Raw genomic sequence first — 15,404 nt, 5'->3', positions numbered from 1 at the left:
AGATCGAGGCTTACCACAAGGTATGCTATTAGAACTACGCGCCTGTACTTATGCATGATCACCTATTTCCCCTGCTGTCGTGCGTTGACAGACCAGTTCTGGAACTGAGTAAACAGCACAGGCTGTAGCGGAGACTTCTTGTCCGCAAACCACTGCTTCTGCGTCTCAGCATAAACGTCCACCACACCAGCATAGTTTCCTTTGTCGAGACCAACAAGGACCTTGACGACATGGAGACTGGCGGAACCACATGCATCTGCATGGACTTTTGAGCCGTTACCTAGCTTCGCCTCCTCGTGAATACCCTTCAGCAGCTCCCATACATCCTCGACATTCTCTGGCTTCGGGAGAGGTGCTTTGCGCTTCGTGCGGGTGTCGAAGAACGACTTTAGCATCTTGGCCGCTTTGTCTGCCGTCTGCTTGTTTGCGTTTGCTCGGGTGCGACGGAGTACTGGGAGGAGGATATCCAGAGTGAGGGCGTTGGAGTATTGCTTCTCCATATACACAGCAAGTAGATCCAGGACTCTTGACTTGAACTGTACGACATTCTGCTTTGCGTCCGTTCGCTCCTTCTTCTTGCTGGTTGTCTTGCTGCGCTCCTTGAAGATCTTGCTGAGATGTGGATCAAGCGCCATCATCTGGTCGTCATCCATGTCTGACTCGTCAGATGTCTCTTCTGCCGCCTCTCCGTCGATGGTCGGCTTCGAGGTCTGGAGGGTCATCGCGAGCATGTTGTCGAACTGAGTTAGCTCTGCGTCTTCCTCCTCGCTTGCGTCGCTATCGTCATCATCAGAGCCTGACTCGGAGGCATCGTCGCTGTCCGGCTCTTCTCCATCAACCATCTCAACGTCCGAGTCGTCTTCATCGTCATCGCTTGAGCCTTCCTCCTCCGCGTCTTCATCGCCCTGATTGAACAATTCTTTCTGTCCTTCAAGGTTCTCTTCGGTATCCAGGATCTCAGTCAATGAGCGCAACCCCTCGGCACTGATCTCGGATGCGAATATAGAGAAAGCTTCTTCTCCGATTCGTCGGAACAACGTTCGTTCGTTTCCTGAGAAAGAGAGTACGATCTCGACGAAAGCATTCTGGCCATCGGACGTTGAAGCTTTGCTCTTCTTCTTCGATGACGCCTTTCGTGATGCCTCGAAGGCTTTGTAGGAAGCATCGAGGTCATCGAGCATCATGACGGCATCGCCCTCGCCGTTGTAGGCTTGCAAGAGGGTTAGAGAGTATAGAAGCAGGAAGCCCTGTGCTGCCATCTCATTGCCAGCTATTGATCCCTGGTGACACTGCGTTAGTCAATCGAAGAAAAATAACAGGAGGTATACGTACTGTTGCAGAGATGGCATCAATGGTGCTAAGCGCCTTTTCCATAGTATCCAAGACCAATTCATCCGCTTTGAAAGCAAGATCCAGTTTTGCAGACTTGCCATTCCTGGCTCTTATCATGTCCAACACCATGAAGGCAACATCTGACCGAGCACCCAACTTTACGTCCAATAGCTTCGTCAAACAGGATGATAATCGCTCTTGAAACGTTGTACGGCTACGATCACTGATTGGAGGAAGAGGCATTTTCTTCGTATCCGCCTTCTTTGAGGGAACGAAATAGGCGCACTCCACCAGTGTCTCCAAGATCTCCCGCAGCCAGTTGGACTTTCGGTCTTCTGCAGCGCCACCTTCCCGTAGGTGAGCGATGTCCTTCTTGAAGGTCTTCTCGTTGAACTTCTCGTATCGCTTGTACTGTTTAATCGTGTTCAGAAGCAGGTCTGCAATGGCCTGGCGGCGGCTGTCTGCAACGGTCTGTTCCTCGCTTTCAGGACGCAGGATCAACGACTTGAGATGGCGTATAATCTTCATCAAACTCTTATCATCTGCAGACGCGAGAATCTGCTCCAGCGTTTTCGTCCTGGTGATCCGATCAAACTCGACGCTACCGTGCTTTGAGGTCAACGCGACGAAGATGGGAAGTGCTGTTCCATCTTCTTGCTCAACCCTGAGTTGAACGGAACTCAACGCAGCCAACGCGGCGGAATGAAGAAACCGGTCTTCTTTCTTGCTTTGATTGATTAGGGTGCGCATCAGATTGGGGCTGCACAAGGCAGAGACAGCCCATTCCGGCACACGTGTGATCATGCTGCTCAACAGCTTGAATCCCCAGGCTTTACGTTCATGGGATGCCGAGGAGGAGAACAGACTGCTGTCCACAGTATCGATCCAGAACTGCGGGAATTCTGTCTTGTCCTTGGAACTACTCTTACTGTGTTCATCTCTTCGCAAGATCTCGGCAAAGACCAAGTCCCAGGCGAAAGACGGGTTCGAGCTCGTGGTTCCGGTCTTAATGGATTTTTCTTTGCCATCTTCCGATTCGTTCTTGTTGAAGTCCTCCTTCAGAATCTTAGCAAGTCGCGAGCGTTCCTTCCTTGCCAGAGGATCCTTGTCGTGCCAAACGCTTTCAGGCAATGCTGCTGGATAAGTTGCTTGGACGGTAAGCCACACAGCTACGCCTTCAGGCGTAGAGACGAGCTTGAATGTGTTGAGACGTTCGAGTACCTCCTCGACACATTTTTGGTACTGCGATTGGCCTTTCAAGCTCCTCACTGCTTCGACGAGGACCATGCCGCATTCTTCTCGGAGCCAGGGAATGTCGCGTGCCATTCGATAGACATTGTCCAAGAGCTTGTTCCAGGCATCCAGCGAAAGTTCCGGTTCGATCAGTATCGATGATTGCATGATGGCCTTGAACCCAAAGAGCTTTCCGATGGTATGATCCCGTTTTTCCTGTACTTGTTAGCATTGCGACATCCAGCGCGTCCATGTTCCTACCTTTCCTGGCACGTTGCCCTTGGCTTTGGTCTTCTCTTTTACCATCTTGATGACAGCCGCCACATCAAGCTGCGAACCTTCGATAGACTCCTGCTTTACTGCAAATAGTTGTCGCAATAATTCGGTGAGCGTGAGCGAGAATCCGACCCTGGCTGCTTTGCGCTGACTGCAAAGACCTTTGACCAGGCGTACTAACGCGTCCTCCACATCTTTGGGCTCTGGCTTGTTTTCGGGCGAAAATTTGACGATGATCTGTTTGGCGGCTTCAAGACGGACATCGTCTTCTTCGGCTGCCAGGTCTGCGTAAAGCTTAGAGAGCTTCACCTTGTCCGAATTACTTTCTCTGCGCCGCTTCGCCGGAGCTTCGTCAACCCTCTCGCTCTGATCCACCTCGCGCTCCCTCTTGGGCAACTTGCTACCCATCTTTTACTGATTTCCTGGAGAGTGTATTGGATGTTGTCGCAACGCGACTTCCGCGAAAAGTCGAGCACGGCTCTAGGAAAATTTGGATGCTAACCGAAGATGGACTAGTTGCAACGCGAAATCCACTTGAACTGCATGACGTCGGAAGCATGCGAGCTCCATCTGCGTACTCATGGGAAATTCAACATTGCATTTCGCGGAGTCTGCATCATTTCTATGATGCGAATGATTCCACTTGAGTCACCTAGAAATCGGATACGAAATTTCAATCATGCCATCATGCGCTGTACAGTATCACACAACCACCTCACACAAGAAAAAAACTGAACAGGTCTGCAGGCTACATTAAGCCAAAATCTTGCAAAGGCGGTGACCCAGCGCCAATGTAGGCTCCAGGCTGTTCAGTTTTTTCCTAGGTTGGCGTGCAACAGAGAAGATATCATAGCCATTACCGTCAAAAGTGACGACCTTGGTATCAAATTGGCCTGGTCTGCTCTACGTATGTTCAAGGTGTACACATCAAGTCCATCCCTTGAAAATGATCAGTCATCATCCTCATCCAAGCCTTCGAAGACTCCGATTGGCTTTGGACGGTATGTCGTTGGAGGTGGAGCCTGTTCTTGAGCTGGTCTGCTCGGAGACTGTGCAGCCACATCTTGTGCAGACGCGTCTTGTGCAGCCGCCTCGCTCTGTCCCTGCTCTTGCAACGCCTTCTCCCTAGCCGCGTCCAAATGTGCAGGTATATTGAACTCGTCCAGGTTTTTGCCCTTCTACACAAGGAGATGGGAGTTAGTGTGTGTCTCGTATGAATCTTGGACGTGTCAAACATACCTCTCGCCAATACTGGAGGCTGAATAGAGCGCCCGCGCGGATCTTCTCGTTGCTGGGCCACGGGTACCACGGCAGGTTGCTCGCCTTGAGCTTCTTCAACCATTCTTCTTCCTCTGGGGTGATTTCGAGCGCAGGGCCAGCAGCATCTTCGCCTTCCTTCTGCCCTTGCGCAGCTTCACTTGCTGGTGCTACTGTCTCCGGTGCGAGAGCAGGTGTGTTGAGGCCATTTGTAGGAATGCCGCTTGAGCCGACCTCATCATCCTCCTTCTCGTTGTCTGCGGCAGGTACGGGTTCACGGTAGGTTGGCGGGACGGTGTGTCGGGAAATGTTGGTCGCGTATTGGAGGAGTTCGTCGAATGGAACGGCGCGCGAGTCTTCGGGGAATGTGGTCACGGTCGTGTCAAAGAGCTCATGGCGCAGTTCTGCGAGCTTCTTGACGGACGTCTTGAGCTGGTCTTCGAGCGCATCGGCTTCTGCGCGGAGGTTCTGGATGCGAATGTGATTTGCCTGGTGTTTGGCGACTGCAGTGCGTCAGTCGTCAATGTCAGCAGACGTGGGTGTTCGTGTACGTTGGTCCAGGCCTTGACTGAGCTCGTCGTCAGCAGCTAGCAGATCGACGGCAGCTTGCGTGGCCGGGTTGTAGGCAGCGATTGAGTCGACCAAGGTTGTCAAGGCCTTCTCGACGCGTTCGAATTGTTCGTTCAGGACGTCTTCCATGGTTGCGTGGTGGGGACCAGCTGTGCCGTCGACAATGGAACAGCGCAGGGTCAGCGAACGTGGATCGGGTGGAGCACGCGCATACACGTGACGTGAAGAGGCATGCGCGGTGGGCGATGGGGTCGTATGCAGGTTGCGCGCCAGTCGGGCGGAGCTGAATGGCCAGCGAGTGCAGCGCGGTATTCACATTACAGTCGTGAAACCGGGCCTTCAAGCGCGAATCATCCACGGGCGCTTTTGCTAGACTCGCGGGGTTGCCCGCCTTCGATGCATGCGAAAGCGGGACATGACGAAGCGGCCAGGGCTGCCAGGGCCCTCTCGGCGTGGCCGCTATTTGCGTCGACGGGCTGGAAGCCGAGCTGTCACGACGACCAGCCTGCAGCATATATCCTCCCCTCCCCTGCCTCTGCCTGTCTACACCATAGTCCTAGTCTCGCTCCTATCGCCCTCCATATCCGCCATCCACGGGTCTCCCAGCGTGCTGCGCCTCCGTCTCCCAGAAGAGCACCCCGCCGTCGATTGGCCCGCCACTTGCACCCAGCTACCACTCTGATTGCTGCTCCGCCCTCCAACGCCTACCAATTCCCCCGACTGCCTGCCTTTCCTTCCTACATAATCCGGTGCACCCCGAAAGCCTCGACGCACGATATTCCGCACATCTAGCAGCCATGGGTAAATCGTAAGTTCTCTTTCCTTGCTGCTTTGTAATGCGGGGCCATCGCGCCTACCATCCCGACGTTTGGAGATTCCTGCCCTTCACCTCGGACACGCGCGTCGTCGAGTGAAGGCCACACGTTGGACCGGACCTCGTCATGGACCCTTCACTCAGGCGCAGATATTCCCCGCCCGCCCGCACACTCGATCGCCCGCGGCACAAGCATGTTCCAAGAGCTCGACATCCGCGACCGCAAGAAGCCCGCGCATATAGCACCGCTGCCTCCCATCCCGTCACAGGCGCACGGAATCCCGCTGCTGGAGCACGACCACCCGCCTCTGCGGTTCGCGCGCCGCCATCACAGCGACGTACCCCGTCATGACGATTCCGGCCATGCGCACTACAAGGATATGCGGGAAATCGCCTTGGCGAATGCTATACGCGAGTTGGAAGACGACTTGGGGTCGCGCTGCGGAATCAAGTGCTTGGAATTGCAGAGCCAACAGCTGATTGTACATCGCTATAGCCAGAGTAAACTATCACAGCAAGAGCTGGCCGACCTCCAGAAAGCGACACACTTCGACAAGAAAGAGCTACAGCAATGGTACAAAGGTGCGCACGCAGTGGAGCAACTGGGCCGGACCGTGACTGAGTACATACAGGCTTCCTGAAGGACTGTCCCTCGGGCATGCTCACCAAAGAGGAGTTCCAAAAGATCTATAAGCAGTTCTTTCCGTTCGGGGATCCGTCGTCATTCGCAGATTACGTTTTCAATGTCTTCGATGCAGACAAGTCCGGCACAATCGACTTCAAGGAGTTCATCTGCGCATTGAGCGTCACGAGTCGCGGCAAGATGGAGGACAAGCTAGACTGGGCGTTCCAGCTGTACGACATTGACGGAGACGGCAAGATCAGCTACGAGGAGATGCTGGCAATCGTAGAAGCCATCTACAAGATGGTACGTAGTCACGCCCTAGGAAGCGCCCCCATACTGACATGTGCAGGTCGGCTCCATGGTTAAGCTCCCGGAAGACGAAGACACCCCCGAGAAGCGCGTTAAGAAGATCTTCCGCATGATGGACAAGGACGAGAACGGGAGCTTAGACATGGCTGAGTTCAAGGAGGGCTCGAAGCGCGACGAGACTATCGTTTCCGCCTTGTCTCTGTACGATGGTCTTGTGTGAGGAAGAGGGTCGATACCCAGTGTCATTTTCTGCTTGTTTCGTTATAGTCGATATCACAGCGCATTTGTGGGATTGGCATACCATTATTCCCTTGCTGTTAGGGTGGATGACCTCGCCTTGGCGTACCGGACATCATGAAAGATGTATACAAAGTGCGCATTTCGTTTCCGCGGTCAAGAATGCAATAACAATTTCAAACTTGCTTGATTCTGCACGTTGGTCTGACTGCAAGCCTCACCCAGGAAAGCCTATTTTTGGGTCTCTTTGGTACAAACTTGTAATTGGGCGTCTGCATGGCATGTCGGGTCTGTGTTCTGACGTGACGCAACCTTGCGGGACGCTTTCTTAGGCGGCCTTCAGGGAGCTTTGGACAGGTAGCTTGAGAACAACACATTGCTAGCACCGTGCCGCCTTGCTGTCGTACCATCGCCGGCTGCACGCTATGGACAGATTACCTGTCTGATAATACGCCATCATTTTCTCCTCCGCTGTCGACTTCTGGCGACGTTTGCGCTGCGACGCTACGTTTCGGCATTCCGCCCAGCATCTCAAGCTGACGCCGGCCCGTGGGCTCCACCACGTATTAAAGCCACTTTCACGCGCCTCGTTTATATAGGCAGACACACCCACACAATGCCGCGATCCGCGATATCAACATGCAGCGCCGCGCTGGCAGCCCTGCTAGCCATTGCACCCTCACCAGCGTCGGCCTTTTACTTCCCAGGCACCGCGCCAACTTCGTACAAGACCGGAGACGCCGTCCCGTTATACGTCAATCGCCTGACACCCGCCGATTCGCAGAACGACCCCAAGCTACGATCCGTCTTCTCCTTCGACTACTACCACCCGCCCTTCCACTTTTGCCGCCCAAAAGATGGCCCCAAAGAAATTCGCGAGAGCTTGGGAAGCATACTGTTTGGCGACCGGATACAGACGAGTCCGTTCGAGCTGAAGATGGGCATGAACGAGTCGTGTAAACTGCTTTGTGAGGCGCCATACCCTGGCAAGGACGCGGCGTTTGTGAACAGCAGGATATACCAGGGCTACGACCTCAACTGGCTGATCGATGGGCTGCCTGCAGCACAATCACTTAGGGAGCCGGGCTCAGACCAGACCTTCTATCAACCAGGCTTCGCGCTGGGTCTTGTAGACGAGGACCAGCCCATGCTCAACAACCACTACGACATTGTCATCGACTACCACGAAGCATCGCCGGGGAATTTCCGTGTCGTTGGTGTGTTGGTAGACCCATACTCCGTGGCAGAATCGAAGAGGCAGGGCGACGATGGAGCGACGTGCAATGGACAGACACCGGTTATTCTGAAAGAGGGCGAGGCTGATGATAACCTGGTCGTCTTCACGTACGGCGTTTACTGGCGACCAAGTCCGACTCCGTTTGCGACCCGATGGGACAAGTACCTCCACGTATACGATCCCAAGATTCACTGGTTCTCTCTTATCAACTCGGCCGTCATCGTCGTCTTCCTCGTCATAATGGTCAGCACCATCCTCGTGCGCACCCTCAAGAAGGATATCGCGCGCTACAACCGTCTGGACCAGTTTGCGCTCGAGGACTTTGGGGAAAGCGGCGACGGCGATGATACAGCGGATGACTCTGGCTGGAAACTCGTACACGGCGATGTGTTCAGGCCACCGAAGAACCCGCTGCTTCTGTCGGTTTTGATTGGTAACGGAGCTCAGCTCTTCGCCATGACAGCGTTGACTATAGGTACGTCGCCAGAACATATCCCATGTCAGGTCCCTGCTAACATCAATGACAGTATTCGCGCTTCTCGGCTTCCTCTCTCCTAGCAACCGCGGTGCTCTCGGAACCGTCATCATCATCTTCTACACGCTCTTCGGTTTCTTCGGAGGCTACGCCGCGGCACGTACCTACAAGTTCTTCCACGGCGAGTCGTGGAAACTGTGTTTCTTCTATACCCCGGTAGCTCTACCCGCCATCGTCTTTGGCGTCTTCTTCCTCATGAACCTGTTCGTCTGGGGCCGCGGCGCATCCGGTGCTGTGCCCTTCACCACCATGCTCGTAGTCGTCATCATCTGGTTCGTCATCTCCGTCCCGTTGAGCGTCGCTGGTTCCTGGCTCGGATTTAAGCAGGCCGCCATTGAGCCGCCTGTTCGTACAAACCAGATCCCACGCCAGATTCCACCTGTGGGAGGCTACCTGCGCCCTCTTCCTTCCATGGCCCTGGCCGGTGTACTTCCCTTTGGCGCCATCTTCGTCGAACTCTACTTCATCATGAACTCGATCTGGTTCTCAAAGGTCTACTACATGTTCGGTTTCCTCTTCATCTGCTTCGGGCTTATGATCATTACCTCGGCGGCGGTCACAGTACTCATGATGTACTTTTTGCTTTGCGCAGAGAACTATCACTGGCAATGGCGGTCTTTCTTCACTGCTGGTGCGAGTGCCGCGTACGTGTTTGCTAGTTGCTTACTCTACTGGATCAAGGATGTGAGCTGGACTAGTTGGACAAGTGGTGTCGTGTACCTGGGATACTCGGCTTTGCTGAGTTCGCTGGTGTTCATTCTGACTGGTATGTTGTAATCTAACCCCCCTGGCTCGTAAACCGCGTATTAACGAAATGAACAGGCACCATCGGTTTCTTCGCCAGCTGGCTGTTCACCCTTAAGATCTATAGATCCATCAAGGTGGACTGAGCGTGGGGTAGTAGTGGAGATCTGCCAGTATACCTTTTCTTTTCCTTGGAATCTCAACCCGTCAAGTAGCGTGCGATCATTGCCAATATAGACATTAAAAAGGCATTTTTTGCGAAGAAAGACTACCCGTATATCTTAGACTACTTAACTACATATGACGGCGAATCTAGACTCAGTGCTACGATAAAGCAAGCTGGAGCAAGCGCGCATGTCATGGCCAATATTGGGAAACTCAAAATACGCCGTATTTCACGAAACCCACTAAATTTATAAAAGAGGTACTCACTGAGTTGTCGTCGGCTTATCTTCTACCAGTCTGATTGTCCCTAACTATCTTGATGCCCGACCACCCTAACTGAATTTCCAATTCCGTTCTCATCTTCCCTGGCATGTTCTCAGCAACTTCCTCTCTGTCTGTCTCCCATGCCTACAACCACCTATTCCTTCCCTCGTCTTCCATAATGACGTCAACGCCTCACCTCCCCCGATAAGAAAACACACCCCCCGTTCCCACCTCTTCACCATCCAACGCGTATCCAGCGTCTACAAAAGTAGCGAAACAACGGAGACCCGCCTATTCTACATCCTACCCGCCCATGCACGTTCGCAAAAGACTGGGACTCGTTCTCGAGTCCACCGGTGTACCACACTGTTTTCGTCGGGCATCTCTCGGATTACAATGTCTATGCATGGCCCCTGCAGCCATCAGCACGACGCGTTTCCAAATACAGCTTAGCATGCGGGCGCTATCGAGACCCTTCCCGTCGAACTATTCCATGGACCCGTTGAAACCCAAGACCCGAGAGTTTTCCGGGTGAAGATTGTCATGAGTGATGAGACTTTTTTGCAGAGGTTGGTCGTACGAAGATAAGATTTCAGAAGGTCTTATTAGGGAAATGGAGGCGCGTGCGTGTGTGTATGTATATATATATATATGGGTGTGCCGTTGCCCGGTTTGAGGTTTGGAAGTGTTGATGATCAGCTTTTTTGGATTGCATCACTGTTGCGATATATCTTTGGTGTTTTAACTTGTTGATCATCAGGCCACTGGGCTTTTGAATCAGTCTTACGAAAGTTGATGATCTTTTATTTTTGTTGAAGTCATTGAGAGACTACTTCCTATATATCAAGCTCTTTTGCGCCGCATACGCCCAACTACCGGACATCTTCGTCACCCCGATCATCGATTTCACATTGCAGACCTCGAGGCCTGATCGAACCTACCATGGCAACAGAAGGCATACAATTTCCCATGACGCGGGACTTCGCCAGTCCCTCCACAGACGCACCACACCCCGGCCGACCCTCTTCATCCTCAGATACCACAACCCTCGATGCCGAAAAGCCCGCTCCCCTCCACCGCGCGCCCACAGCCGAAGACATAGTCAACCTACCCACCCGCACCCTCTCCAACGATGCCAACCTCGAAGAATACACACAAGAAACCATCTCGGGGCAGATGATGCGCGAAGTTCGGTCCAACGCGGGCAAGGTCGAGAAGTACGACTTGGTCACGTTCACCATTGACGACAAGGAGAATCCGAAGAATTGGAGCAAGGCGTACAAGTGGTGGTGTACGATGTGTGTGGCGGCGACTTGCTTTGTTGTTGCGTTCAACTCGGCGGTTATCACGGCGGATCTGGAAGGTGTGAGCGCGGAGTTTGGAGTCAGCGAGGAGGTGGCGCTGTTGACTATTACGCTTTTCGTTGTTGGGTTCGGTGTTGGACCCATGGCTTTTGCACCGGCGTCTGAGATCTGGGGGAGGAGACCGGTGTATGGTGTTACGCTTGCTTTGGCTGTCATCTTCACTATTCCTGGAGCTGTCGCGCAGAACATCGGGACGTTACTGGTAACGCGCTTCATTGCTGGTGTGGCGTTCTCGGCGCCTATGACGCTTGTTGGTGGAACACTGGCGGATATGTGGAGATCCGAGGAGAGAGGTGTTCCCATGGCAGCTTTCAGTGCGGCGCCGTTCATCGGCCCTGGTGTTGGACCTTTGGTCGGCGGCTACCTCAGTCAAGCTGGTGGATGGCGCTGGTTATACTGGATCCAACTTATTCTCAGCTTTGTCGTCTGGATCCTCATCACCTTTACCGTACCGGAGACGTACGCGCCCAAGATTCTGGACAGGAGAGCGAAGAAAATGCGCAAGGAGACGGGCGATGACAAGTTTGTCACAGAACAGGATCTCGACATGCGACCTTTCAGCCAACGCCTCCAGCTCTTCCTCCTTCGACCCTTCCAGCTGCTCTTCCGTGAGCTCATCGTCTTCCTGATCACGCTCTACATGTCGGTTCTGTATGGTCTTCTGTACATGTTCTTTGTAGCATACCCGATTGTCTACCAGAAGGGCAAGGGCTGGAGCGCAGGACCAACAGGTCTCATGTTCATTCCGCTCATCTGCGGTGTACTGCTCTCCGCTGCATGCGCACCGCTCGTCAACAAACATTACATGAAGCTCGTGGAAAAGCATAACGGCCACCCGCCAGCGGAAGCGCGTCTGATCCCCATGATGTGCTCATGCTGGTTCATCCCTATTGGAGTTTTTATTTTCGCATGGACAAGTCAGCCCGAGACCCACTGGGCAGGTCCCGCATTCGGCGGTGGCTCTGTGGGCTTCGGCTTCATCTTCCTGTACAACTCAGCCAACAACTATCTCGTCGATTCGTACCAGCACCAGGCTGCGTCAGCGCTGGCGGCGAAGACGTTCCTGCGCAGCTTCTGGGGAGCGGCTGTGGTGTTGTTCACAAATCAGATGTACGAGCGTTTGGGTGATCAGTGGGCCAGTTCTCTCATCGCTTTCATCGGGCTGGCGTGCTGCGCGATTCCTTTCTTCTTCTATTTCTACGGTGCGAAGATCCGTGAGCGTTCTCACTATGCCTATAGTGAGGAGGATAGGAACAAGGAGGAGAAGCTGGGAGCTTAGTCAGGGGAAGGATAATCTGATTGTTTTCTGTTTTGTGGATCTATCGTCACGCTTTCTTCGACTTTTCTTGTTATGCGGCATTGTGGGCGTTTGGAGAGCTTGGTGTTTCACCGGGAAAAGGCCGTGGGAGGGGTCTTGGAATCGAAGGGTTTCTTTCGGCATCCATAGCGTATGTCAGTATTTTATAATCATTATCAACTTCCCACTTCCAACGTGTACCCAGATCCCGTTGCGTGCAATCCTGCCAGCGGTTACACAGCTAATTCCGAGTGAGCGAGCTCGTTGACAATGACATGAAGGCGAGACCTCTCAACAGTGATGTCATGGCATGATTGCAGGCCCTGGCTGGGTCGAAAAGAAGTGGATGCGATGGACAGAGGAAATTATTTCCACCGTTGGCCGGGAATGTCAAGCTTCCTAGACGCGTGACTAGCCGGGGTCAGAGGCGATCGGCATCCTTGCCCAGGAGTGGGGCTCCAGCGAGCGGAAAGGCCGACCGAAGTCGACACTCCACCAGCGCGACTATCCGGCCCAGACAGACCTCTGACGACTTTCCCCCGAGCTTCGACCATGGACGAGCTCAAGGACACGCACAACTCCAACGCGCCAAATGGGTTTATGCAAGACACGCCGCCAAGAGCCGACGTCGATGAGATCCTGAGACGGAAGCGGAAGGCGCGAGAGTACAAGGTACGCCGTTGAGATGATGCGCTATCGATGCAGCGATGGAAAAGAGGAGGCTTTTGGGGTCGAGGGGCATTAGTATGGGCAGGTGTGAAGAGAGGCCTCTCTGCATTGCCGAATTGGGCTACAGGACCCGGCGCATCCAGCACGGCAGGAGCTACTGCCCCACGAACATGCGCTGACGCTCTACTCCCCTACAGGCCTGCTATCCGTGTCGACAGCGCAAGGTCAAGTGCGACCAGAACGTCCCCTGCAAGACATGCGTCGTCCGCGAACACCCCGAACTATGTACCTACCACCCGCCCAGCGAGTCGCACCCGCCCGCGAAACGAATCAACCTCGGACTCGGGCAGAACAACGGCCATGACTTCTCCAATGGCCTGGTTCACATACATGGCGGCACAGTCACGCTGCCTCGAGAGGTGCGCACACATATGACAGGGAGGATGGCTGTATACTGACCGTAGCAGGACTGGGAACGCATCTGCGGGAAGCTGCAGCAGGCTGAGAAGTCGCTCAGTGATTTGAAGAATGCCGTCGGTAGCGTTGCAGAGATACCACCACCCATGAACGGCTTCTCTCCTGCTGATGGATCTGGAAATACGCCTTTGGCCGCAGCGGCCCCCATGGACGGCGAACAGAGCCACGTCAGAACCCAGGGAATACACACGCGCAACGACATCACCGGCCAGACGATACACATCGGACCCAGCTCAGTGCCAGCACTCGTCATGGCGTTAGGGAGGGGGGATACACAATGGGCGCCGGGCGTGCAAGATCTCCTGGGCAAGAAGAGCATGCTGCCGATATTTGGCCTGGACAACGAGAGCGCTACATACCCCTTCGTCGACCTGTGGGGCCTACCACACGGATCAATAGCGCGCGCCCACGAGCTTGCCAACGCGTTACCGAGCGATTCCGAATGCCTGAGTTTCTTCCGCAGCTATCGCGAAACCGCGCACGCCGTATACCCCGCCGTTGCCGACATCGAGGCTATCGAATCTGATCTTCTGCTCTTCCTGATTAACCGCGCCAGCTCACAGGGTACGAACGGCATCACGGATCAGCAAATATATGGGAAAGACTTTCACTGGATAGGCATGGTCTTTGCTATACTAGCTTCAGGATGTCAATGCTCGAGCCTGTCACGAAAAGAGAGGGAGTTGACATCGCAGGTCTACGTCTGCTGCAGCTTCGAGTGCCTCCGGTTCACCAATTTCTTATCGCACGCGACCATCGAAAACATACAGACCCTTCTTATCCTTGGAAATGTCATATCAAATAACATGAACGCCGGAGTTGCCTGGAGTCTGATGGGGCTGACAGTCCGCCTCTCGCAGACCCTAGGACTGCACCGACAGTGTCCTCCGTCAACGCCAGTGCAGCAAAGGGTCATTCGGAGCAAGACATGGTGGGCGCTTCTTTGGCAGGACTCGCTGCTGTCTGTCTCCTATGACAGAGCGTCGTCGACCACTACCATTGACCATACTGTACCCATGAGCCAGCACACAGCGCCGGGGACGAGAACATACGTCGAGAGTATGTATCGTCTGTGCAAAGTGGGCCTGGACATAGTGCGTGAGCGTCAACGGCCACAAAACTCACACGATGCCCTGATACGAATAACGGAACACCGCAACGAACTCCAGGAAATCATGATAGATGCCGCAGACTATCTCAAAGACTCGAGAAGATGTCGGTCCATGCGCGATCAGCTCGAACACTGGGCGCTATATCTGCACATATCGTACGTCACATCTGAGCTCTGTCGACCAGCCATCAGCCCCGCCACCGCCAATCTCGATCTTTCCAAGACGCTGCGCAAGACATGCATCGACAGTCTCACCAACACGGTCGAAGCATTCCTCGGTCTGCAAAACATGACACCGTTTGCTACCCGTTCCTGGTCCGCTGTGCATCGCTCCTTAAGCTCTGCCCTCCTGCTTGGTATCCTCGGCGAACACAACCGCAACGAACGGGCGCGTAGTCTATTGCAGAACGTAATCCAAGTCCTCACAGATGTCACAAAAGATGTTGATCCCGCCGAGCTCGCCACGCCCATCACGCGATCTGTCTCAGCTCTGGAGCGTCTGCTGAGAATCACCACGACGCACAACCGCAAGCCAAGTGAAGCAGGCTCACAAGCGTCTCCTACGATGCACGTCTTCACCGCACAGGACATCAACAATGCCCTCAACGGAGATGCCGAGAACATGTTTTCGCAGTCGCCATTGCTTGGCCTTGACCTTGACTCTTCGCCGTATGCGCTTATGGAGAGCATCGTGTGGGGTGCGCAGAAATCACCATGAGAAGATGAGGAGCGTAGAGAGTAGTCGAAAAGCGAAACAAAAGTAATGATACCCAGATGTGAGAGCGACGTAGCGCTGTCAAATGAAAAAGTCGAAACAACAATCAGGCTGCCATCATCATTCAAAGACCAAGCAGTTTGACTGCCTTCCAACCTGCTGCCTAATGGCGC

General features: G+C 53.9%; 6 protein-coding genes across 6 annotated transcripts; 4 read left to right on the top strand and 2 right to left on the bottom strand.

Moving 5' to 3' along the window:
* Positions 1–62: 62 nt before the first annotated feature.
* Positions 63–3,249, bottom strand: J4E84_009696 (uncharacterized protein; the record flags this gene model as incomplete). Its single annotated transcript, XM_049392257.1, has 3 exons — positions 63–1,280; positions 1,333–2,781; positions 2,827–3,249. The coding sequence occupies 3 exons, from the start codon at positions 3,247–3,249 to the stop codon at positions 63–65; spliced, it is 3,090 nt and encodes a 1,029-aa protein (XP_049240019.1).
* A 542-nt stretch (positions 3,250–3,791) lies between these two features.
* Positions 3,792–4,797, bottom strand: J4E84_009695 (uncharacterized protein; the record flags this gene model as incomplete). The annotated part of the gene is made up of 3 exons (XM_049392256.1): positions 3,792–4,019; positions 4,081–4,601; positions 4,650–4,797. 3 exons carry the CDS (start codon positions 4,795–4,797, stop codon positions 3,792–3,794), a joined length of 897 nt encoding a protein of 298 aa, XP_049240018.1.
* Positions 4,798–5,676: 879 nt separating this feature from the next.
* Positions 5,677–6,636, top strand: NCS1 (Neuronal calcium sensor 1; the record flags this gene model as incomplete). Its single annotated transcript, XM_049392255.1, has 3 exons — positions 5,677–6,064; positions 6,115–6,410; positions 6,457–6,636. The coding sequence occupies 3 exons, from the start codon at positions 5,677–5,679 to the stop codon at positions 6,634–6,636; spliced, it is 864 nt and encodes a 287-aa protein (XP_049240017.1).
* A 633-nt stretch (positions 6,637–7,269) lies between these two features.
* On the top strand, positions 7,270–9,315 carry J4E84_009693 (uncharacterized protein; the record flags this gene model as incomplete). The annotated part of the gene is made up of 3 exons (XM_049392254.1): positions 7,270–8,365; positions 8,418–9,191; positions 9,248–9,315. 3 exons carry the CDS (start codon positions 7,270–7,272, stop codon positions 9,313–9,315), a joined length of 1,938 nt encoding a protein of 645 aa, XP_049240016.1.
* Positions 9,316–10,540: 1,225 nt separating this feature from the next.
* Positions 10,541–12,241, top strand: J4E84_009692 (uncharacterized protein; the record flags this gene model as incomplete). The annotated part of the gene is made up of 1 exon (XM_049392253.1): positions 10,541–12,241. The coding sequence occupies one exon, from the start codon at positions 10,541–10,543 to the stop codon at positions 12,239–12,241; it is 1,701 nt and encodes a 566-aa protein (XP_049240015.1).
* A 570-nt stretch (positions 12,242–12,811) lies between these two features.
* Positions 12,812–15,234, top strand: J4E84_009691 (uncharacterized protein; the record flags this gene model as incomplete). The annotated part of the gene is made up of 3 exons (XM_049392252.1): positions 12,812–12,931; positions 13,126–13,347; positions 13,396–15,234. 3 exons carry the CDS (start codon positions 12,812–12,814, stop codon positions 15,232–15,234), a joined length of 2,181 nt encoding a protein of 726 aa, XP_049240014.1.
* Between the last annotated feature and the right edge of the window lie 170 nt (positions 15,235–15,404).

Source organism: Alternaria hordeiaustralica (assembly GCF_023758085.1).
Source record: "Alternaria hordeiaustralica strain BMP 2776 chromosome Unknown scaffold_31, whole genome shotgun sequence".
NCBI classification, from domain to species: Eukaryota; Fungi; Ascomycota; class Dothideomycetes; order Pleosporales; family Pleosporaceae; genus Alternaria; species Alternaria hordeiaustralica.
This window is presented reverse-complemented; position numbering and strand designations above follow the sequence as displayed.